Genomic DNA, 25,165 nt, shown 5'->3' with positions numbered 1-25,165 from the left:
GTGTGGGCGAGCAAGACCCCAAGGGTAAGGAGGGGGTTCCTGGAGCGTAGTAGAGATAGAGGAGGGCTGGCGTTGACTAATCTGGGTGGCTACTACTGGGCAGCCATAGTGGCGATGATCCGTAAGTGGGTGATGGAGCGAGAGGGGGCAGCATGGAAGAGGTTGGAGATGGCGTCCTGCAAAGGAACGTGCCTGGGGGCGCTGGTGACGGCACTGCTGCCGCTCTTGCCGACAAGGTACACCACGAGTCCGGTGGTGGCGGCAACGCTGAAGATCTGGGGGTAGTGGAGACGACACAAGGGTGCGATGGGAGCCTCGGTGTGGTCCGCGATCAGAGATAACCATTGGTTTGTCCCAGGAAGGATGGACAGGGGTTTCAGAGCTGGCATCAGGCAGGGATTAGAAGAATGGGAGACCTGTTCATTGATGGGACGTTTGCGGGCCTAGGAGCGCTGGAGGAGACGTTTGGGCTACCCCTGGGAAATGCGTTCAGGTACATGCAAGTGAGGGCGTTTGTGAGGCGGCAGGTGAGGGAATTTCCGCTGCTACCGGCACAGGGGATTCAAGACAGGGTGATTTTGGGCGTATGGGTCGGAGAGGGCAAGGTGTCGGCAATATACCAGGAGATGAAAGAAGAGGGGGAGGCTTTGGTAGAGGAGCTGAAGTGTAAATGTGAGGAGGAGCTGGGGGAGGAGATTGAAGAGGGTCTGTGGGCTGATGCCCTAAGTAGGGTTAATTCCTCTTCCTCATGTGCCAGGCTTCGCCTGATACAATTTAAGGTTATTCACAGAGCGCATATGACGGGGGCGAGGCTGAGTAGGTTCTTTGGGGTGGAGGACAATGTGGGAGGTACTCAGGAAGCCCGGCGAATCACGCCCATGTGTTCTGGTCGTGCCCGGCACTGGATGGGTTCTGGAGGGGAGTTGCGAGAACTATATCTAAGGTGGTGAAAGTCCAGGTCAAGCCAAGTTGGGGGCTAGCACTATTTGGAGTGGAGGACGAGCCGGGAGTGCAGGAGGTGAAAGAGGCCGGCATTCTGGCCTTTGCCTCCCTGGTAGCCTGGTGGAGGATCTTGCTATTGTGGAAAGACGCGAAGCCCCCCAGTGTGGAAGCCTGGATAAATGACATGACAGGGTTTATCAAGTTGGAGAGGATAAAGTTTGCCAATAGAGGGTCTGTGCAGGGGTTCTCCAGGCGGTGGCAACCATTCCTAGACTATCTCGCGGAGCGTTAGATGAAGTTCGGTCGACAGCAGCAACCCGGGGGGGGGGGGGGGGGGGGGGGAGGTTTTTTTTTCAAGGGGGCACTTGAGCAAGAAAATACATAAATGATCCGGAAAGTTGATATGTTCGGGAGGAATCCTATGTACAAAGTTCTGTATTATATTGATTTGCCATGTTTATGTCTTGCTATGCGAGTTTTCTTTCCTTTTTGTTACGGCGGGGGGGTGTTTGTATGGTTGAAAATTTTGTTGAAAGATTCTTAATAAAAAATTTTAAAACATAATTTTCTAGGTTTCTATGTTTCTATGTGACCCCCCCCCCCCGCCAATTCTCCTGAACTCCGGCGAATATAATCCCAACTGACTCTTATCTCTCCTTGTATGTCACAATTCCACCATCTCAGGAATCAGTGTGATTCCAGGTGTGATCTCACCAAGGCCCTGTATAATTGCATCAAGACATCTCTGCTCCTGTACTCAAAACCTCTTGCTCTAAAGGCCAACACACCATAATAATAATCATTATTAGTGTCACAAGTAGGCTTACATTAACACTGTAATGAAGTTACTGTGAAGATCCCCTAGTCGCCACACTACAGCACTTGATCGGGTACACAGAGGGAGAATTCAGAATGTCCAATTCCCCTAACAAGCACGTCTTTCGGAACTTGTGGGAGGAAACTGGAACACCTGAAGGAAACCCACACAAACACTAGGACAATGTGCAGACTCCGCACATGGTGCAGACTCCGCACAGACAATGACCCAAGCTGGGAATTGGACCAAGGTCCCTGGCGCTGTGAAGCAACAGTGCTAACCACTATGCTACCGTGCTGCCCTACTATTTGCCTTCTTTACCACATGCATGCTTACCATTAGCGATTGATCTACAAGGACACCCAGGTCTCGTTACACATTTTCCCCTCTTAATTTACAGCCATTCTGATAATTTGCTTTCCTGTTTTGGTTTCAATGTGGATAACCTTACATTATACTGCATTTATCCACATTATACTGCATTTGTCCAGGGGCAGGGGCACAGTGGTTAGCACTGCTTCTTTACGGCACCAAGGACCCAGGTTCAATCCCGGACCCGGGTCACTGCTCATGTGGAGTTTGCACATTCTCCTGGTGTCTGCCTTGGCCTCCCCCCACAACCCAAAGATGTGCAGGGTAGATGGATTGGCCACGCTAAATTGCCCTTAAGTGGGGGGAAAAAAAGAATTGGGCACTTTAGATTTTAAAAAATACTGCATTTGCCCACTCAACTTGTCCAAATCACACTTCAGCATCTCTGCATCCTCCTCATAGTTCAGCCTCCCACCCAGCTTTGTATCATCTTCAAATTTGGAGATATTGCATTTAGTTCCCTCATCTAAAACATTAACATATATTGTGAATAGCTGGGGTTCCAGCACTGAGCCCTGCGGTGCCTGCCATTCTGAAAAAGATGTGGTTATTTCTGCTCTTTGTGGCTTCCGGTGGCGGCTATGAGGGAGTAGGTCGCACATTTGGTGGCTCCTGTTTCGGTCGGACTTTTGGACCTTTTCCCCTGACTTTTTTGCGCTTTTGAGCGCGGAACTGGAAAGCAATAGTACTCAGGCACAGGACCCATACAGAATTGTATGGTCCTAAGAAGCCGGAGGGACTGTAAACAGCAGAAGAAGTGGTCCACTATGGGCACAGTGGAGGCTGTAAGAGAGACCAGCATGGCTGGTGTTCAGAGCAAGGCGCCGACAGCCCAGCCCTCAATGGTGCAGCTGCTGCAGACTATGCAGGAGGGCTTTTTGGCTCTGAAGCGTGACAACTTGCAGCCGCTACAAAAGTCGATTGACTGAATGGGATAAAGGCTGGATGATCAGGCTGAGAAGCTCCAGCAGTTGGAGAAGTCAGTAGAGGAGCAAGCTGACTTTCAAACGGTGGCGGATGTGGAGATTCGGAGGCTGAGGGACCAGCAAAAAGTGCTTCTGGAAAGGCTGGAGGACCTGGACAACAGATCTCGCTGGCAGAACGTGAGAATCGTGGGCCTCCCGGAGGGGGCAGAGGGGCTGGACGTTACCGCATATTTGGAGGGTGTGTTTCAGCAGTTGCTGGGGAACAAGGTGTTCCCGCGCCCGCCGGTGATGGACAGGGCACACAGGTACCTGGACAAGGAACTGGTGCTGCAATGGGCAAAGAGCACACAAAGCTGTACTTGGGACAATACCACCCTGCGTGTTTACCAAGATATGAGTGCTGAGGTGGCCAGGAGGAGGGGAGGCTACACGCAGGTGAAGGAGATACTGTATAAAAACAAGGTGAAATTCAGGCTGCTTTTTCCGGCGCGACAGTGGGTTACGCATGAGGGTCAGCACCACTATTTCGAGGAACCCGAAGAGGCGATGGACTTCGTTAAGAAGCAAGGGTGGGCCCTGAGCTGAGGATGTTTGGACTCATTTAGAAATTTTAAGTACATGTGGTGTCTCTCCCGTTTTGAAAAGTGCCTGAATGTTTGGGTCCATTTTTGTCGTTTCTTTTTTCGACCTTTTTAGGGGGTTGGAAGGTGGTAGGGATGTGTGGGTTTTTTTGCGTGGTTTACCTGAATGTTTCCTGTTTGGGCTCTTTGATTAGTTGGAGTTTGGCTGGGGGGGAAAATAATAAAGAAAACAGTTAAAAGGGTTGGGTTAAGATGGATGCTTCAGGGGAACTTTGTGCAATCTTTTTCTGTGTCTGTATGGGAAGGACTGAGAGTGCCTGTTATTTCTTATCTCTTTTTTTTCTTGTTTAATTTGAATTGTGCTATTGTGGGGGTTGTTTATAACTTGTATAGAGTATTTGCTTAAGTAGGGCTGATCTGGGAAGGTGGTATGGATGGGTCGGGGGAGGGGTGACTGGGAACAATGGGTGGGAGACGCGCTGGCGCCGAGGCTGGGAGACCCAGGCTAGCTGAGTGCAGCTAGTCAACGGTAGCCGAGGTGGGGGGTGTGCATATAGTTCGATTAGAGCAGGGGTTAGGTGATAGGATGGTGTTGCTAGGGGTGGGCGGGGGCGGGGAGTGATGGGTGGGGGGGGGGGGGGAGTGATGGGTGGGGGGGTGGGTCGTTCTGCTGACAGGGATGGAAACTGGGCATGGCAACAGTGAGGAGGTCATGGGTGGAGCTGGTCAGGAGGCAGGCAGATGAAGTGCGACACATGGCTGGGGGGCTGGCCAAGGAAAGAGGATGGCTGATCGGCAAAGGGTGGGGCGAAGTGCCCCCCAACCAGGCTGATCACCTGGACTGTTAGAGGGTTAAACGGGCCAGTGAAGAGGGCGCGTGTGTATGCGCATCTGCGGGTTCTGAAGGCAGACATAGTCTTGCTGCAGGAGACACACCTGAAAGTGGCAGACCAGGGTAGGTTAAGGAAGGGGTGGGTCAGTCAGGTCTTTCATTCGGGGCTTGATTCTAAGACGAGGGGGGTTGCGATCCTGCTCCATAAAAGGGTACAATTTGAGGCGGAGGGCACAGTCGTGGATGGGGGTGGCAGGTTTGTTATGGTGAGGGGTAAGCTCGAAGGGGTGAGAGTAGTCCTGTTCAGTGTGTATGCCCCTAATTGGGATGATGTAGATTTTATTAGGAGGATGCTAAGGAAGATCCCCGACTTGGACTCGCGAAAACTGATCATGGGCGGGGACTTTAATACAGTCCTGGACCCAAGCCTGGACCAGTCATGTTCAAGAACGGGCAGGTTGCCAGCGATGGCACAGGAACTGCGAGGATTCATGGAGCAAACGGGTGGAGCAGATCCGTGGAGATTTAGCCGGCCGACGGCGAGGGAGTTCTCGTACCACTCCCATGTCCACAAGGTATATTCACAAATTGACTACTTTGTTGTGAGTAGGGACCTGCTGGCCGGAATGGTGGGGGCAGAATATTCGGCAATTGCCATATCGGACCATGCTTCGCACAGGGTAGACCTGCAGTTTTGTAAGGACTGCTTTCAGCGCCCACCATGGAGGCTGGAAGTTGGATTACTCGCGGACGAGGTGGTGTGTGAGAGGCTGAGGAATTACCTGCAGGTGAGCGATACTGGAGAGGTCTCTGCAGCGGTGCTCTGGGAGGCACTGAAGGCAGTGGTGAGAGGGGAGCTGATTTCAATCCGGGCGTACAGGGACAGGACAGATAGGGCAGAGACAGACCGACTGATTAAGGAAATTCTACGGACAGACAGGAGTTACGTGGAATCCCCGAGGCCAGAGTTACTCAGGAAACGACAGAGACTGCAGGCCGAATTTGGGGTGCTGACTCCAGGCAAGGCTGTAGAGCAACTTAGAAAGGTAAAAGGTGCGATTTATGAGCATGGGGAGAAGGCCAGTTGAATGCTTGCGCAACAACTAAGGAAGAGGGAAGCGGCTAGGGAAATAGGGAGGGTAGTGGATGGGGAAGGTAATTACTGGGTGACCTGGCAGGCTGAACAAGGTCTTTAGGGACTTTTATAGGACCCGGGGGACCGGGGGGGATGAAGTGATTCCAGGACGGACTGACCTTCCCAAGAGTGGGGAGGGGGCTGGTGGACGGACTGGAGGCCCTGGTCAGGATCGAAGAGGTATTGGGAGGTCTGAAGGTCATGCAGTCGGGTAAAGTCCCAGGGCCGGAAGGGTATCCGGTGGAGTTTTACAAAAAATTTGCCGGGATAGTGGTGCCGCTGCTGGTCAGGGTCTTTAATGAGGCAAGAGACAGAGGGAGTTTGCCCCCGACGATGTCGCAGGCCACCATCTCGCTTATTCTGAAACGGGATAAGGACCCGGAGGCTTGTGGGTCATAACAGGCCGATCTCTTTGATCAACGTAGACGCCAAGTTACTGGTCAAGATTTTGGCGACTAGAATTGGGGACTGTACCGGATGTAATTGCGGAGGACCAAACTGGGTTTGTAAAGGGGAGGCAACTGGTGGCCAACCCAAGAAGGCTACTCAACGTGATTATGATGCCCCCAGAGAGTAGGGGGGTAGAGATAGTGGTAGCCATGGACGCTGAAAAGGCTTTTGAACGGGTCGAGTAGGATTATCTGTGGGAGATAATAGGACGGTTCGGGTTCGGGGCGGGGTTCATCGAATGGGTTAGGCTATTGTATCGGGCCCCGGAGGTGAGTGTAAGGACGAACCGGATGACATCGGACTACTTTAGACTGCACCATGGGACAAGATAGGGCTGCCCTCTCTCCCCACTGCTGTTTGTGCTGGCCATAGAGCCGCTAGCAATTGCACTGAGAGCTTCTAGTGGCTGGAAAGAGCTGGTCCGGGGGGGGGGGGGGGGGGGGGGGGGGTTGGGAGAAGAGAGAAAGAGTGCAACATAGAGTCTCGTTATACGCAGACAATCTGCTGTTATATGTGTCGGACCCAATGGTGGGGATGGACGATATTATGGCAACCCTGAGGGAATTTGGCCGGTTCTCCGGATACAAACTGAACATGGCTAAGAGCGAGTTGTTTGTAATTCAGGCGAGGGGGCAGGAGAGTAGGCTGAAGGGGTTGCTGTTCAGGCTAGTGGGGGAAAAGTTTCTGATATTTGGGTTTTCGGGTGGCACGGGACTGGGGCAAGTTGCAAAAGCTCAACCTGTCCCGACTGGTGGAACGAGTGAGGGAGGAGGTCCGGAGGTGGGATGCGCTCCCGCTGTCATTGGCGGGGAGGGTGCAGACTGTTAAGATGACGATTCTCCCGCGGATCTTGTTTGTTTTTTAGTGTCTCCACATCTTTATCCTGCGGTCCTTCTTTAAGAGGCTGAATAAAATTATTCTGGGATTTGTATGGGCAGAGAAGTTCCCGCGGGTGAAGAGGGCGATGCTTGAAAGGAACAGAGGAGAAGGGGGGGCTGGCATTGCCAAACTTCAGCAACTATTACTGGGCGGCCAACATAGCGATGATAAGGAAATGTATGGTGGGTGCGGGGTCGGTTTGGGAGCGGATGGAGGCTGCTTCGTGCAGTGGCACTAGCTTAGCAGCCCTGGTCACGGGGCCTCTGCCGCTTCCGCCGGCACAGTACTCCACCAGCCCGATAGTGGTGGCGGCTCTTCGGATCTGGGGCCAGTGGAGGAGGCATGTAGGGGAGGTAAGAGCATCAGTGTGGACCCCAATCTGCGGCAACCACCGATTTGCCCCGGGGAACATAGATGGGGGGTATGGAGTGTGGAGGAGGGCGGGGATTGTGAGGATGGGGGATCTGTTCCTGAAAGGTAGCTCTCCGAGCATGAGGGCGCTAAAGGAGAAGTTTGGGCTGGCGAGAGGGAACCGGTGCGGGATTTTGTACGCAGACTGGTGCCGTCCTTCCCACGTCTCCCGCCGAAGGGGAGGCAGGACAGGGTAGTTTCTAGGGGAGAGGTGGGAGAGTGTAGAGTCTCAGACATCTACAAGGAACTAATGGGAGCTGAGGATACGCAGACCAAGGACCTGAAGCTTAAGTGAGAAGAGGAGCTCGGGGTGGGGGAGGATGGAGGACGGTGTCTGAGCAGAAGCCCTGAGCAGAGTGAACACGACCGCAACATGCGCTAGGCTCAGCCTGATCCAGTTTAAGGTCGTGCACCGGGCCCACATGGCAGTGGCCCGGATGAGCAAATTTTGGGGACTGGAGGACAAGTGTGCTCAAGTGTGCTAGGTGCGCCGGAGGGCCGGCTAACCATGTACACATGTTCTGGTTGTGCCCTAAACCTGGGGGGTATTGGCAGGGATTCGCAGAGGTCATGTCCTGGGTATTGAAAACTGGGGTGGTAATGAGCCCTGAGGTGGCAATCTTTGGGGTTTCGGAGGACCCGGGAGTCCAGGAAGAGAGAGAGGCCGACGTTCTGGCCTTTGCTTCCCTGATAGCCCGGCGACGAATACTGTTAGCATGGAGGGACTCAAAGCCCCCGAAGGCTGAGGTATGGCTATCGGACATGGCAAGATTTCTTGGCCTAGAGAAAGTCAAGTTCGCCTTGAGAGGTTCGCTACTCGGGTTCGCCCTAAGGTGGCAGCCATTTATTGACTTCTTCACAGAGGAGTAAGCGGCAGGAGGGGGGGGGGGGGAGCTAGGGTAGAGTAGGGGGATATTGAGGCAGGTCCTTGCGTGAACAGAGCCATGGTTTGCACTGTTTAATTTGTGTCTTGACTTTTTTTTGTACTGTACAATGTCACCTTTTCTATATGCCTAAAATACCTCAATAAAATTGTATGTTTAAAAAAAAATGTTTTAAATTTCTGCTCTATGTTTCCTGTCTGCCAACCAGTTTTCTGTCTATTTCAGAACATGACCCCCATATCCCATGTGCTTTAATTTGGTGCACTACAGGCTGTGATTTTAGACTATTTGCCCATGCAAACACCCAACGATGCCACACAATCATTCTCTTAAAGAGCCCCCCATTCTCTTAAAGAGCTCTGTAAAGAGCTACAAGGCTGCATAGGAGGAAACATTAAAAACACCATGAATTTACAACATTTTCTCCCCCTTTAAATCATAGGACCCTGACACGATAAACAGTATAACCCTAACAATAAATTGGCAAAATGAACGATCAACAAAGGGGTGGTTAGCACTGCAGCCTCACAGCACTTGTGTCCCAGGTTCAATCCTGGCTGTGGGTCACTGTCCGTGTGGAGTTTGCACATTCTCTGTGTTTGCGTGGGTCTCACCCCCACAACCCAAAGATGAGCCGGGTAGGCGGATTGGCCACGCTAAATTGGCCCTTAATTGGAAAAAAAATTAATTGGGTACTCTAAATTTATATTTTTAAAAAAATTAACAATCAACAACACAGTCAATACATCAGACGTTCCGGAGGTCCTCATTCTCTGGTGGTTGTCGGCGAACCTTGTGTGTTTGCTTTTGAGTACTTGCTGCAACCTCTGGTGTCTTTGGCATAGAACATACAGTGCAGAAGGAGGTTATTCGGCCCATCGAGTCTGCACCGACCCACTTAAGCCCTCACTTCCAACCTATCCCCGTAACCCAATAACCCCTCCTAACCTTTTTTGGACACTATGAGCAATTTAGCATGGCCCTTAATCCACCTAACCTCCTGCCAAAGCGACCTGTGGATGCAGTCTACCTCCCGGGGCTTGGCAAAGCCCTCCTTGTCGACCAGCTTCCCAAGCATCGCAGTGGGGTTTCCCCTCTGTTCTCTTCGGCAGCCCCACAATTCTCAGGTTTTGCTGATGCGATCGGTTCTCCTGTGTTTTTTTTAACTTATTCGTTCGTGCGATGTGGATATCGCTGGCTGGGCCAGCATTTCTTACACATCCCTAATTGCCCTTGAACTGAGTGGCTTGCTAAGCCATTTCAGAGGAAGCAATCTGGGTCTCATCGCTGTCTGGGTCTGGAATCACATGTAGGTTGGACTGGGTAAGGATGGCAGATTTCCTTCCCTAAAGGACACTTGTGAGCCAGGAGGTTTTTTTAATGACAATTGGCAATGGTTTCATGGTCATGGTTTCATGTTCATCATTATACTTTTAATTCCAGATTTTAGATTAACCAATTTTATTTTATTTTTTTCCAACTAAGGGGCAATTTATCATGGCCAATCCATCTAACCTGCACATCTTTGGGGTGTGGGGGTGAAACCCACGCAGACACGGGGAGAATGTGCAAACTCCACATGGACAGCGACCCAGAGCTGGGATTAGAACCCGGGTCCTTAGTGCCGTAGTCCCAGTGCTAACCACTGCGCCACGTGCCAGCCTTTTAATTCCAGATTTGTATTGAATTCAAATGTTACCATCTGTCATAGTGGGATTTGAACCCAGGACTCCAGAGCATTACCATGGGTCTCTGGGTTACTAGTCTAATACCACTATGCCACCACCTCCCCTGTCAACCTTATCCTTCAAACCTTTCTGGGTCTTGACCAGGCTCACTACTTTGGCCTCAAGTCCCACGATCCAGTCCCCTTGGTCCGTGGCTGCCTTTTTGAGGTCCCATGTCGTCTTTACCTGGGCCTCAAGCCTCCCTCGTAGGAGCAGTCGAGGCTTCCACTGCCACCTCGACGATTGCCAGGAGATCTTTTCTCATCTCTTCCCTATATGTCTTTGGAGCTCAGAGGTGATGAAACATGTCAATTTGTCCATCAGTGCCTGGGCCTGTACTGGGAGCTCTGCAGGGTCAACCCTCACCGGTTTTGTGCCTCTACATCCGGTTCACCACTCCAAGGCTGAGGTATTCCTCCCCTCCCCTTTACTGGGCGGTTGATTCTTTCCCATCCTGCATGGCAGTGCGGTCGATGTGGTGGGGGGGGGGGGGTTTAGTCTGGGGGATTATGAGTACTTTTGGTGCTCATTTGTTGGGGTTTAAAAGGCCATAGTCTAAGTTCTTGGAAGAGAGCCACCTTTCATGCGACTGCTCAGCTCATGGCCGCCACCAGAAGTCTACTTTTATCACGATACTAGTATTTGCAGGGTGATGAGTGAAGACAGAACAAATTAAGGGTATTACACAATAATTAGACATCTTGGCTGAAGTGCAATTTTCCTGTAGCTTATACCTGTTCAGTGAAACAGAAAGTGAAATAAAGCACCTTGTATAAATGGTTACAAGTTTTTGACAATATATATGGATGTATCATTGCCAAGTGTACTCAAAAATTGACATGGGTCAGCCGTATGTATAACTATAATCACTGGTTATCTTTAATCATGCATTATAAAACAATGAGATCTTGAATCCAGTAGTCCGTTTATGAACCTATTCTTGAATTAAGGACTTTCTACATGTTGAGTAACATTTTTAAAATGAAAAAAAAAAAAATCCTGTTTCAGGTGTGGACATTGTCAGAATTTGGCCCCAGAGTGGAAGAAAGCTGCATTCGCCTTGAAGGTTGTATTTTTAATTAAATGTGATGAACTAACTTTTCGGTTAAAGTACAAACAAAGTGTTTCAGCTATCCTGTTTAAAGACTTCATTTTTTTGGAGTTAGTAACCAGCTTGGTTTTATTTGAATACCGCTTGATATGCACATTTTTTGCAGGTACATTTATTGACCATTTGGCTAACTTTCGGTAACATTATAAAAGGGCTTGACTATTTTTAAACATTTTCAAAACTTAATTGCCAGTCCCTGCTATTACCTTGTAGCATCATGCACCATGCTTCAGCTAAAGGCAGGCAAGTGTATGCTGCAATAAATACTGATTAGGATGTGTATAAATACTCTGCAATTTATTTTCCTCTATTCTGCTTTCTTCAATCCCGCTGATCAGTGGGCCAACACATGAACTCTGTTCTGAGAGCTGTGTTGTTTTATGCCATTCTGTAATAGCCAGTGAATTTTGTCTTTTGTTGATATTGATTACACTTTTTAATTCATGGTTTAAAGTTACTTGATTGTGTTTGTTGCTGATTAACTAACTTTGTTGTGCTAAAGATGTATTTATCAGTGCTTTCTCTGCTATCATTTGGGTCTTCATCAAATTTGGATGGGGCAAGGATGAAATTAGGATTCTGCTTTATAACTCTGTTGTAATATTGCAGGGAATAGTAAAGGTTGGGGCAGTGGATGCAGACAAACATCAGTCTCTTGGTGGACAGTATGGCGTTCAGGGATTCCCAACTATCAAGCTATTTGGAATAAATAAGAACAAACCGGATGATTATAATGGTAAGAAATGGCACAGAGCTACTTGGATTCCAGGGTTAAATTACACGGAGACATTGCCGATGACTTGCTGCTGTATGTGTCGGAGCCGAGTGCGTCGATAGGAGGAATATTGGAGCTACTGCGGGTATTTGGGTCTTTCTCGGGGTACAAGTTGAACCTGGACAAGAGTGAGTACTTTGTGTTGTCTCGGCCGGGGGTGGGGGCAGGGGTGGGGGGGCTGCCATTCCGGACAGCAGGGACTCATTTTGGGTATCTGGGGGTGCAGGTTGCCCGGGAGTAGGGGAGGCTTCGCAGGTACAACATCACTAGTTTGGTGGGGAGAGTGAAAGCCAATCTGGCAAGGTGGGACGGCCTTCCTCTGTCACTGGCGGGTCGGGTACTGGCGGTTAAAATGAATGTGTTGCCGCGATTCCTGTTTATTTTTCAATGCCTACCGATTTTCCTGCCAAAGTCTTTTTTCAGGGAGCTTGAGGGAAGGATTACCTCATTCATATGGGGAGGGAAGGTGGCCAGAGTGAGAAAGGTGCTGCTACAGAGGGGAAGGCAGGCAGGGGGTTTGGGTCTCCCAAACTTGTACTACTACTGGGCGGCGAATGTGGAGAAAGTGCGGAGCTGGGTCAGAGGGGTGGAGTCTCAGTGGGTCAGAATGGAGGAGAGTTTGTGCAGGGGGTCGGGGCTGAAGGCACTTGCAACAGCGCCGCTCCCGATAGCTCTGGGGAAATATTCAGGGAGTCCGGTAATAATAGCTTCATTGAAAATCTGGAGGCAGTTTCACCAACACTTCGGGTTGGGTTTAGGGTCAAGGGAAATGCCGATTCGGAGGAACCACAGATTTGAGCCAGGGAGGTGGGATGGAAGTTTTCGGAAATGGGAAGAGAAGGGGATTAAGACGCTAAAAGATTTGTTTCTTCGGGGTCGGTTTGCAGGATTGAGGGAGCTGGAAGCGAAGTATGGGCTGGAGCAGGGAGAAGGGTTTAGGTACATGCAGGTTCGGGATTTTGCCAGGAAGGAGATACAGAGCTTCCCAGAGGAACCGGCCTCCACATTGCTGGAGGAGATGTTGACGACAAGGAGACTGGAGAAGGGGGCAGTGTCAGCGGTGTACGGAGCTATTCTGGAAGAGGATAAGGCACCACTGGAAGGGATCAAAGCAAAATGGGAGGAAGAGTTGGGAGAGGTTATAGAGGAGGGGGTCTGGTGTGAGGTGCTCCGGAGAGTGAATGCCTCTATCTCGTGTGCGAGGTTGGGGCTGATACAGCTGAAGGTGGTATATAGAGCGCACCTCGCGAGGATGAGCCGAATTTTTGAAGGAGTAGAGGATGTGTGTGAGCGTTGCGGGGGGTGGGGGGGCCCGCGAATCACGTTCATATGTTTTGGTCCTGTCCAAAGCTAGGGTAATTTCCAAGGTGGTGCGTGTGAAACTGGACCCGAGTCCCCAGGAGGCCATATTCGGGGTGTCGGACCAGCCAGGGTTGGAAACGGGAGCGGAGGCATATATCATAGCCTTCGCCTCGTTGATCGCCCGAAGGCGGATCCTGCTGGGATGGAGAGCAGCCTCTCCACCCAGTGCCCTGGCGTGGCGGGGGGGACCTGTTGGAATACTTGACCCTTGAGACGGTTAAGTTCGAACTGAGGGGAAGCTCTGAGGGGTTCTACAAGTCATGGGCACTATTTATTATGCACGTTCAAGAACTGTATAACATCGAACATTAGTTGGGGGGGAGGGGGTCTGTGTAGATTAAGGGTGACTATAGGTAATCCCTGATTCCTTTTTGTCATTTGTTTATGTAAACATGTGGGCTGGGGGTTGGTGGGCGGATGAGATCGTTGTTATTATGGGGATTGACATATCTTGCTGACTATTGTTTATTGTTGATGGGTGTAAATGTGGGAGAAAATGTGAAAAAGGAGGAGAATTAAAAAAAAAAAAAATTTTAATAAAAAATTACAAGGAGACATTATGTTTATTCCCTGCAATTTAAAGGTTATGGAGATATTTGATCAAAGTATTGAAGATGTTAAGGAGAACAAGGAGGCTGGATAGAGAGAAATTATTTCTGCTGGTTGGGATTCTAAGGCTATATGGGGCATGGTCTAAAAATTAGAGTCCGATCTTTTTTAGGAGTGGAATGAGGAAACTGGAAAAGGCAGGTATATTGAGTTAATTCACAGATCTGTCATAATTTCACTGAACAGTTCACGGGTCTAAATGAAGAACTTCGACTATGCTCAGTCAAATGATTGATTAAGAAACTCATTTTTTATGTTAAGATATTTTTATCTCCGTTGTACATTCAGAAGTAATCAATGGTACTGACCCAGGTAAAAAGTTTACTGCTGCTGATAACATTCCACAAATATTAGGAAAGCTAAATGTATGTTCTATTGAACAACCAATTTCATAGCTGTAACTGCATGACTAAATTGAAGGGGGAAAAAAATCAAGGGCTCAATTTTTGATGAGGAACATTATATTATAGAATCACAGAATCTCTACAATGCAGAAGGAGGCCATTTAGCCCATCGAATCTGCACCGACTCTGAAATGCACCCTCCATAGGCCCATGCTCCGAGCCTGTCCCCATAACCCCATCTATCCTTTTGGACACTAAGAGGCAATTTAGAGTGGCCAATCTACCTAACCTACACCTCTTTGGACTGAGAGAAAATCGGAGCACCCGAAGGAAACCCTGACAGACACCGTGAGAACATACAAACGCCCCACACACACAGCCACCCAAGGCCAGAGTTGAACCCAGATTCCTTGCGCTGTGAGGCAGCAGTGTTAACTTGTGTGCCAGCGTACCACCATCTGCTTATGTTTATGCACTATTATTAATTTAATGAGCCAAAGTGAGATCTATGAAATTTTCTGTAGGAATTTTGATTGGGGAAGATTGGCTACTAATAATTTTGTGCTATTGCAAACTGAAATTTTAAATCCAAGAGAAACATTTTCAGGGATGCTGATTGTCATTATATGCAGGTGCCAGATCAGCCCAGGGAATCACAGATGCGGCCCTTAACTCTTTAAGGTCAATTGTCCAGGATAGACTTGGTGGCAAGGGCGGCTCAAGTTCTTCTGGCAAAAAGGTAAAGTCTTTTGATGGATACTTGATGATATTAAAGAAAGCAGTTTAAACCTGCTAGGCATCTAATGCCATGATTGCAATCTATTTTTATACTTCTAGATTACTCTCATTTTGGTATGTGGAATACTAAAATTTTGCAACTTTGCTTGTTAATATCAGCTGCTCAGAAGTAAACCTAAAACTACAGAAAATTGGTCAGTAGTTGCTGGCTGAAAATGCTGTGTTGCTCTTTTTTGTTTCTTGTATTGGTGAAATTAGGAAGTTGTCTATTTGGGTTGCTGCTTTTACACAGTTAAATAACTCAAACTCTTGCCTTGTTACAAATACATTCACTTTAGGTTGGTGGGTGAAGAAAAGAGAAAGGCTTTATTGTCAAGTTCTTGCATACTTTAGATTTAACTGTTGTCCCTCCGATTACAGAGCAGTGGCAGTGGATCGGGTCAAAAAGATGTGATTGAATTGACAGATGATACCTTTGACGAAAACGTGATTGGCAGCAGTGATATTTGGATGGTGGAGTTCTATGCACCATGGTGTGGGCACTGTAAAAGGTACCTAATTGTTTTTACAAACTATATTGGGTGAAATGTGCTATTGATATACTGACGAGTGTGAATATTGATGTATTCTTCAGAATACAGAATGGGAATTGCTACAAGATCTGAAGGAGTTTGCATTCATGAAGTAAACATTTTTGTCTTATTCGGATCATTTCAAGGTGTGAAGATGTGTTCTAGCATATTTAAATGGCAAATTATACATTTTTGAATCTGATCATTTAGGTTATTGGAGGCCTTCTCCCAGTAATGAGCATCTGTTTTATTTCAAAATGGGAGTAGTTCCATTTGTGCTTTGACATATTGACTGGATCTTTGGTGTCTTTTTTTTTTTATTGCCTCCATTCACTGTTACTTCACAGCGCCACAGACCCAGGTTTGATTCCCGGCTTGGGTCACTGTCTGTGCGGAGTCTGCACATTCTCCTCGTGCCTGCGTGGGTTTCCTCCGGGTGCTCCAGTTTCCTCCCACAGTCCAAATATGTGCAGGTTAGGTGGATTGGCCATGCTAAATTGCCCTTAGTGTCTAAAGAGGTTCAGTGGGGTTACTGGGTTACGGGGATAGGGTGGAGGCATAGACTTAGGTAGGGTGCTCTTTCCAAGGGCCGGTGCAGACTGGATGGGCCGAATGGCCTCCTTCTGTACTGTAAATTCTATGATTCAATGAACCCAAAGATGTGCAGAGTAGATGGATTGGCCACGTTAAATTGCCCCTTAATTGGAACTAAAAAGAATTGGGTACTATTAAAAATAAAATAAGTGTGTGACATGGGTGAAATTGTTGAATAAGGATCCGATAGTGTGTGTTAGCACAAATTAGATGAATTCAGGGTATATCCGTTGCAAAGGGGAATGAGATAGGGGTGCCCTATGTCCCCCCTAGTTTGTGCTGGCTCTAGAGCCCTTGGCCATAGCGCTGAGGTGCTCGGATTACTCCCACAAGTCCTGAAAGACTGCTTGTTAGGTGAATTGGACATTCTGAATTCTCCCTCAGTGTTTACCCGAACAGGCACCAGAGTGTGGCGACTAGGGGATTTTCACAGTAACTTCATTGCAGTGTTAATGTAAGCCTACTTGTGACACTATTATTAGATGATAATAGGCCTCAGGTTTGATTACCAGTCTGAACCAGATTAGTTGCTGTTGGTAGGGGTGTTACAAAGGGGCGTCATGGTGGCACTGCGCCAGGGACCCGGGTTCAATTCTAACCTTGGGTAACTGTCTGTGTATAGTTTGCATATTCTCACATGTCTGCGTGGATTTCCTCCAGGTGCCCCGGTTTCCTCCCGCAGTCCAAAGATGTGCAGGTTAGGTGGATTGGCCATGCTAAATTTGCCATTGGTGTCCAAAGATGCAACGGTTAGGTTGCGAGGGGGGGGGGGGGGGGTCTAGGTAGAGTGCTCTTTTGGAGGGTTGGTGCAGACTCGATGGGCCGAATGGTGTCCTTCTGCACTGTAGGGATTCTATGATTCCATTTGGTAGTATAGTGGTTATATTACTGGACCAGTAATGCAGAGGCTTGCATTAATAACCCATAGATGTGAATTAAAATCCCACTGTAATAGCTGGGAAATTTAAATTCCATTAAATAAAACCTGGAGAACAACCGGGGCAGCACGGTAGCATAGTGGTCAGCACAGTTTCTTCACAGCTCCAGGATCCCAGGCTCGATTCCTGGCTTGGGTCACTGTCTCTGCGGAGTCTACATGTTCTCCCCGTGTCTGCTGGGGTTTCCTCCCACAGTCCAAAGATGTGCGGGTTAGGTGGATTGGTCATGCTAAATTGCCCTTGGTGTCCAAAAAGGTTAAGTGGGGGTTACTGGGTTACGGGGATAGGGTAGATACGTGGGCTTGAGTAGGGTGGTCTTTGTAAGGGCCGGTGCAGACTCGATGGACCGAATGGCCTCCTTCTGCACTGTAAATTCTATGATAATAACCTCTGCCAATGAAACTGGTCTTAGAACATAAGAACTAGGAGCAGGAGTAGGCCATCTGGCCCCTCGAACCTGCTCCGCCATTCAATGAGATCATGGCTGATCTTTTGTGGACTCAGCTCCACTTTCCGGCCCGAACACCATAACCCTTAATCCCTTTATTCTTCAAAAAACTATCTATCTTTAACTTAAAAACACTTAATGAAGGAGCCTCTACTGCTTCACTGGGCAAGGAATTCCATAGATTCACAACCCTTTGGGTGAAGAAGTTCCTCCTAAACTCAGTCCTAAATTCCCCTTATTTTACTATGCCCCCTAGTTCTGCTTTCACCCGTCAGTGGAAACAACCTGCCCGCATCTATCCTATCTATTTCCTTCATAATTTCATATGTTTCTAAATAGATCCCCCCTCATCCTTCTAAATTCCAACGAGTACAGTCCCAGTCTACTCAACCTCTCCTCGTAATCCAACCCCTTCAGCTCTGGGATTAGCCAAGTGAATCTCCTCTGCACACCCTCCAGTGCCAGTACGTCCTTTCTCAAGTAAGGAGACCAAAACTGAACACAATACTCCAGGTGTGGCCTCACTAACACCTTATACAATTGCAGCATAACCTCCCTAGTCTTAAACTCCATCCCTCCAGCAATGAAGGACAAAATTCCATTTGCCTTCTTAATCACCGGTTGCACCTGTAAACCAACTTTTTGCGACTCATGCACTAGCACACCCAGGTCTCTCTGCACAGCAGCATGTTTTAATATTTTATCATTTAAATAATCCCTTTTGCTGTTATTCCTACCAAAATGGATAACCTCACATTTGTCAACATTGTATTCCATCTGCCAGACCCTAGCCCATTCACGTAGCCTATCCAAATCCCTCTGCAGACTTCCGGTATCCTCTGCACTTTTTGCTTTCCCACTCATCTTAGTGTCATCTGCAAACTTGTACACATTGCCCTTGGTCCCCAACTCCAAATCATCTATGTAAATTGTGAACAATTGTGGGCCCAACACTGATCCCAGAGCTGAAGGGGCTGGATTACGAGGAGAGGTTGAGTAACTGGGACTGTACTCGTTGGAATTTAGAAGGATGAGGGGGGATCTTATAGAAACATAAAACATTATGAAGGGAACAGATAGGATAGATGCGGGCAGGTTGTTTCCACTGGCAGGTGAAAGCAGAACTAGGGGGCATAGCCTCAAAATAAGGGGAAGTAGATTTAGGACTGAGTTTAGGAGGAACTTCTTCACCCAAAGGGTTGTGAATCTATGGAATTCCTTGCCCAGTGAAGCAGTAGAGGCTCCTTCATTAAATGTTTTAAAGATAAAGATAGATAGTTTTTTGAAGAATAAAGGGATTAAGGGTTATGGTGTTCGGGCCGGAAAGTGGAGCTGAGTCCACAAAAGATCAGCCATGATCTCATTGAATGGTGGAGCAGGCTCAAGGGGCCAGATGGCCTAGTCCTGCTTCTAGTTCTTATGTTCTTATGATCCCTGAGGGACACCACTAGCTACAGATTGCCAACCAGAGAAACACCCATTAATCCCCACTCTTTGCTTTCTATTAATTAACCAATCCTCTATCCATGCTACTACTTTCCCCTTAATGCCATGCATCTTTATCTTATGCAGCAACCTTTTGTGTGGCACCTTGTCAAAGGCTTTCTGGAAATCCAGATATACCACATCCATTGGCTCCCCGTTATCTACTGCACTGGTAATGTCCTCAAAAAATTGCACTAAATTAGTTAGGCACGACCTGCCCTTTATGAACCCATGCTGCATCTGCCCAATGGGACAATTTCCATCCAGATGCCTCACTATTTCTTCCTTGATGATAGATTCCAGCATCTTCCCTACTACCGAAGTTAAGCTCACTGGCCTATAATTACCCACTTTCTGTGTACCTCCTTTTTTAAACAGTGGTGTCACGTTTGCTAATTTCCAATCCGCCGGGACCACCCCAGAGTCTAATGAATTTTGGCAAATTATCACTAGTGCATTTGCAATTTCCCTAGCCATCTCTTTTAGCACTCTGGGAGGCATTCCATCAGGGCCAGGAGATTTGTCTACCTTTAGCCCCATTAGCTTGTCCATCACTACCTCCTTGGTGATAACAATCCTCTCAAGGGGACTTCCGGGTGCGGCGATGACCAGCTGAGTCGCACGTTTCGGCAGCTCCCTGTGAAACGGACTTTTGGGCTCTTGATAGGAGCCCCAACGGCAATTTTAACGGCTGAAAACACCGTGCGGTAAACCAGAAGGGTGTTCCCCCTGGACACGGATGGAAAAAGGAGAGGAAAGTGGCCGGATTGCAGCGGATCCTTTGGAACAACGGCAAGGAAGGCAAGCAGAAACCAAGATGGCGTCGGAAGGTGGCAGTTTAACATGGGGCCCTGAACAACAAGAGTTTTTGAAACGCTGCGTGGAGGAGATAAAAAAGGAAATGAAGAAAGAGTTGTTGGCCCCGATATTACAGGCGATTGAAGGGCTGAAAGAGGAACAAAAGACCCAGGAGCAGGAGCTTCGGGTCGTGAAGGCGAAAGCAGCAGAGAATGAAAACGACATACAGGGCCTGGTGGTGAAGTCGGAGATACAGGAGGCACACCAGAAACGATCTGTGGAGAGGTTGGAGGCACTGGAAAATAACGCAAGGAGGAACAACTTGAGGATTCTTGGCCTTCCTGAAGGTGTGGAGGGGGCGGACGTCGGGGCATATGTGAGCACGATGCTGCACTCGTTAATGGGAGTGGAGGCCCCGACGGGTCCGTTGGAGGTGGAGGGAGCATACCGAGTTATGGTGCGAGGACCGAGAGCAGGAGAAGCTCCCAGAGCCATAGTGGTGAGATTTCTCCGTTTTAGGAGGGCGAGCTTTAATCGGGCCAAAGCGGTACTTCACAAAAAAAAGATAAAGTTTGGAATGCTGCAACCGGCAAGACTGTGGGTCACATATCAAGGGAGGCACCACTACTTTGAGACGGCGGATGAAGCGTGGACTTTTATTGTAGAAGAAAAATTGGAATGATTGGACTACGAAAATGAACGTTTGGACAAAGTGGTGGGATGAGTGGGGGGGGGGGCGAAGAGGGATTGTATGATTAATCCTGCGGTATGGTAACTTTTCTTTCTCCCACAGGTGGTGATGGGGGGAGGTGGGGAGGGAGAGGAGATGGGGCGTTGGCCATGGGAGGCGGGGCCGAGGGAGAGGCGCGGGCTTGGTTCCCGCGCTATGATAATTATGGCGGGAATAGAGAAGCAGGAAGGAGGGGGCGCCGCACGGGGCGAGCCGTGATCACGGGGGGAAGCCGAGGTCAGCCAGAGTTTGCTGACTTCTGGGAGCAACATGGGGGGAGTAATTACGCTAGCGGGGGGTCTAGCGGGGGGGGGGAGGGGGGAATTACTGGGTTGCTGCTGCTGGGGAAAGGGGGGAGTGGGTGCGGGAAAGGATGGGCGGGGGGGGCACCGTCTGGGAGAAATACAGCCGCGTGGGAACTGGGCGAGAAGCTGGAAAAAGATGATGGCTAACCGGCAAGGGGGGGGGGGTGGGAAGCCCCCCAACTCGGCTGATCACGTGGAACGTGAGGGGGCTTAACGGGCCGATAAAGAGGGCACGAGTCCTCGCACACCTTAAGAAACTTAAAGCAGATGTGGTCATGTTACAGGAAACGCACCTGAAACTGATAGATCAGGTTAGGTTGCGCAAAGGATGGGTAGGGCAGGTGTTCCATTCGGGGCTGGATGTGAAAAACAGGGGGGTGGCTATATTAGTGGGGAAGCGGGTAATGTTCGAGGCAAAGACTATAGTGGCAGATAACGGGGGCAGATACGTGATGGTGAGTGGCAAATTACAGGGAGAGATGGTGGTGTTGGTAAATGTGTATGCCCCGAATTGGGACGATGCCAATTTTATGAGGCGAATGCTAGGACGCATCCCAGACCTAGAGACCGGAAAGCTGATAATGGGGGGAGACTTTAACACGGTGTTGGAACCAAGGCTGGATAGGTCGAAGTCCAGGACTGGTAGGAGGCCGGCAGCAGCCAAGGTGCTTAAGGATTTTATGGAGCAGATGGGAGGGGTGGACCCGTGGAGATTCAGTAGACCTAGGAGTAAGGAGTTCTCGTTTTTCTCCTATGTCCATAAAGTCTATTCACGCATAGACTTTTTTGTGTTGGGTAGGGCATTGATCCCGAGGGTGAGGGGAACGGAATATACGGCTATAGCCATTTCGGATCATGCCCCACACTGGGTAGACTTGGAGATAGGGGAGGAAACAAGAGGGCGTCCACCCTGGAGAATGGATATGGGACTAATGGCGGATGAGGGGGTGTGCTTAAGGGTGAGGGGATGCATTGAAAAGTACTTGGAACTCAATGACAATGGGGAGGTTCAGGTGGGAGTGGTCTGGGAGGCGTTGAAGGCGGTGGTTAGGGGGGAGCTGATATCAATAAGGACACATAAAGGGAAGCAGGAGAGTAAGGAACGGGAGCGGTTGTTGCAAGAACTTTTGAGGGTGGACAGACAGTATGCGGAAGCACCGGAGGAGGGACTGTATAGGGAAAGGCAAAGGCTGCATGTGGAATTTGACTTGCTGACCACAGGCACTGCAGAGGCACAATGGAGGAAGGCGCAGGGTGTACAATATGAATATGGAGAGAAGGCGAGCAGATTGCTGGCACACCAATTAAGGAAAAGGGGAGCAGCGAGGGAAATAGGGGGGGTGAGAGACGAAGACGGAGAGACGGAGCGGGGAGCGGAGAGAGTGAATGAAGTGTTTAAGACATTTTATAAAAAATTGTATGAAGCTCAACCCCCGGATGGGAGGGAGAGAATGATGGAGTTTTTGGATCGGCTGGAAATTCCCAAGGTGGAAGAGCAGGAAAGGATGGGATTGGGAGCACAGATCACGGTAGAAGAAGTGGTGAAAGGAATTAGGAACATGCAGACGGGAAAGGCCCCGGGACCGGACGGATTCCCAGTTGAATTTTACAGAAAATATTTGGACTTGCTCGCCCCGCTACTGACGAGGACCTTCAACGAGGCAAAGGAAAGGGGACAACTGCCCCCGACTATGTCAGAAGCAACGATATCGCTTCTTTTAAAGAAGGAAAAGGATCCGCTACAATGCGGGTCCTACAGACCAATCTCCCTCCTCAATGTAGATGCCAAGGTCTTGGCCAAGGTAATGGCAATGAGAATAGAGGAATGTGTCCCGGGGGTGGTTCATGAGGACCAAACTGGGTTTGTGAAGGGGAGACAGCTGAACACGAACATACGGAGGTTGTTAGGGGTAATGATGATGGCCCCACCAGAGGGTGAAACGGAGATAGTAGTGGCGATGGATGCCGAGAAAGCATTTGATAGAGTGGAGTGGGATTATCTGTGGGAGGTGTTGAGGAGATTTGGGTTCGGAGAGGGGTATGTTAGATGGGTGCAGCTGTTGTATAGGGCCCCAGTGGCGAGTGTGGTCACGAATGGACGGGGATCGGCATATTTTCGGCTCCATAGAGGGACAAGGCAGGGATGTCCTCTGTCCCCATTACTGTTTGCACTGGCGATTGAGCCCCTGGCGATAGCGCTGAGAGGTTCCAAGGGATGGAGGGGAATACTTAGGGGAGGAGAAGAACACCGGGTATCTTTATATGCGGATGATCTGCTACTATATGTGGCGGATCCAGCGGAGGGGATGCCAGAAATAATGCGGATACTTGGGGAGTTTGGGGATTTTTCAGGGTATAAATTGAACATGGGAAAGAGTGAGCTGTTTGTGGTGCATCCAGGGGAGCAGAGTAGAGAAATAGAAGACCTACCGTTGAGGAAGGTAACAAGAGACTTTCGTTACCTGGGGATCCAGATAGCTAAGAATTGGGGCACATTGCACAGGCTAAATTTGACGCGGTTGGTGGAACAGATGGAGGAAGATTTCAAGAGATGGGACATGGTAGCATTGTCAATGGCAGGGAGGGTGCAGGCAGTTAAGATGGTGGTCCTCCCGAGATTCCTTTTTGTGTTTCAGTGTCTCCCGGTGGTGATCACGAAGGCTTTTTTCAAAAGGATAGAAAAGAGTATTATGGGTTTTGTTTGGGCCGGGAAGACTCCGAGAGTGAGGAAGGGATTCTTACAGCGTAGTAGGGATAGGGGGGGGCTGGCACTACCGAGCCTAAGTGAGTATTATTGGGCCGCTAATATTTCAATGGTGAGTAAGTGGATGGGAGAGGAGGAAGGAGCGGCGTGGAAGAGATTAGAGAGGGCGTCCTGTAGGGGGACCAGCCTGCAGGCTATGGTGACAGCCCCATTGCCGTTCTCACCAAGGAACTATACCACGAGTCCGGTGGTGGTAGCTACACTGAAGATTTGGGGACAGTGGAGACGACATAGGGGAAAGACCGGAGCACTGGGGGGGTCCCCGATAAGAAACAACCATAGGTTTGCCCCGGGGGGAATGGATGGGGGATATGGAATGTGGCAAAGAGCAGGTATAACGCAATTGAAAGATCTATTTGTGGATGGGAAGTTTGCGAGTCTGGGAGCGCTGACCGAGAAATATGGGTTGCCCCAAGGGAATGCATTCAGGTACATGCAATTGAGGGCTTTTGCGAGGCAGCAGGTGAGGGAATTCCCGCAGCTCCCGACACAAGAGGTGCAGGACAGAGTCATCTCAAAGAAATGGGCGGGGGACGGTAAGGTGTCAGATATATATAGGGAAATGAGAGACGAAGGGGAGACTATGATGGACGAACTAAAAGGGAAATGGGAAGAAGAGCTAGGGGAGGAGATTGAGGAGGGAATGTGGGCAGATGCCCTAAACAGGGTAAACTCGTCGTCCTCGTGCGCCAGGCTAAGCCTGATTCAGTTTAAGGTATTACACAGGGCACATATGACTGGAACACGGCTCAGTAAATTTTTTGGGGTGGAGGATAGGTGTGCGAGGTGCTCGAGAAGCCCAGCGAATCATACCCATATGTTTTGGTCATGCCCGGCACTACAGGGGTTTTGGATGGGGGTGACAAAGGTGCTTTCGAAAGTAGTAGGAGTCCGGGTCGAACCAAGCTGGGGGTTGGCTATATTTGGGGTTGCACAAGAGCCGGGAGTGCAGGAGGCGAAAGAGGCCGATGTTTTGGCCTTTGCGTCCCTAGTAGCCCGGCGCAGAATATTGCTAATGTGGAAAGAAGCCAAGCCCCCGGGGGTGGAGACCTGGATAAATGATATGGCGGGGTTCATAAAGTTAGAGCGGATTAAGTTCGTCCTAAGGGGGTCGGCTCAAGGGTTTACTAGGCGGTGGCAACCGTTCGTCGAATATCTTGCGGAAAGATAGATAGGGGAGAACAAAGAAGGCAGCAGCAGCAGCCCAGGACTTGGGGTGTGGGGGGTGGGGGGGGGGGGGTGGCCTGAGACAAGGCAGTTGCCAATTAGGGCTAGTTTTTATTTTTTGTTATTTAATATTTATTTATTTGTTGTTGTTTTCTTTTGTTCTTGTTTAAATAAAAAAGGTCATTATTATCTGTATTGTTATAATGTTGTGTAAAGGATGCACAATGTACTGTGTTGGTTGACCAAAAATTTTCAATAAAATATCATTTAAAAAAAAAACAATCCTCTCAAGGTCCTCACCTGTCATAGCCTCATTTCTATCAGTCACTGGCATGTTATTTGTGCCCGGAGATGGGTAATGCATTTTGGAAGGTCTAATAGAGGTAGGGAATATACAGTGAATGGTAGAACCCTCAAGAGTATTGACAGTCAGAGAGATCTAGGTGTACAGGTCCACAAAGGGGCAACA

General features: G+C 49.1%; 1 protein-coding gene across 1 annotated transcript in view; it reads left to right on the top strand.

The window, feature by feature from the left end:
* Positions 1-25,165, top strand: part of pdia6 (protein disulfide isomerase family A, member 6) — a 43,356-nt gene that overhangs the window by 7,586 nt on the left and 10,605 nt on the right. The window contains exons 3-6 of the mRNA XM_072500959.1: positions 10,965-11,022; positions 11,677-11,803; positions 14,790-14,896; positions 15,316-15,446. Of these exons, the coding sequence (XP_072357060.1) occupies positions 10,965-11,022; positions 11,677-11,803; positions 14,790-14,896; positions 15,316-15,446 (423 nt within the window). The remainder of the gene's footprint in view (positions 1-10,964; positions 11,023-11,676; positions 11,804-14,789; positions 14,897-15,315; positions 15,447-25,165) is intronic.

This window comes from Scyliorhinus torazame, chromosome 1 (genome assembly GCF_047496885.1).
Source record: "Scyliorhinus torazame isolate Kashiwa2021f chromosome 1, sScyTor2.1, whole genome shotgun sequence".
NCBI lineage: Eukaryota > Metazoa > Chordata > Chondrichthyes > Carcharhiniformes > Scyliorhinidae > Scyliorhinus > Scyliorhinus torazame.
The sequence above is the reverse complement of the archived record's forward strand: the minus strand, read 5'-3'. Positions and strand labels throughout refer to the sequence as shown.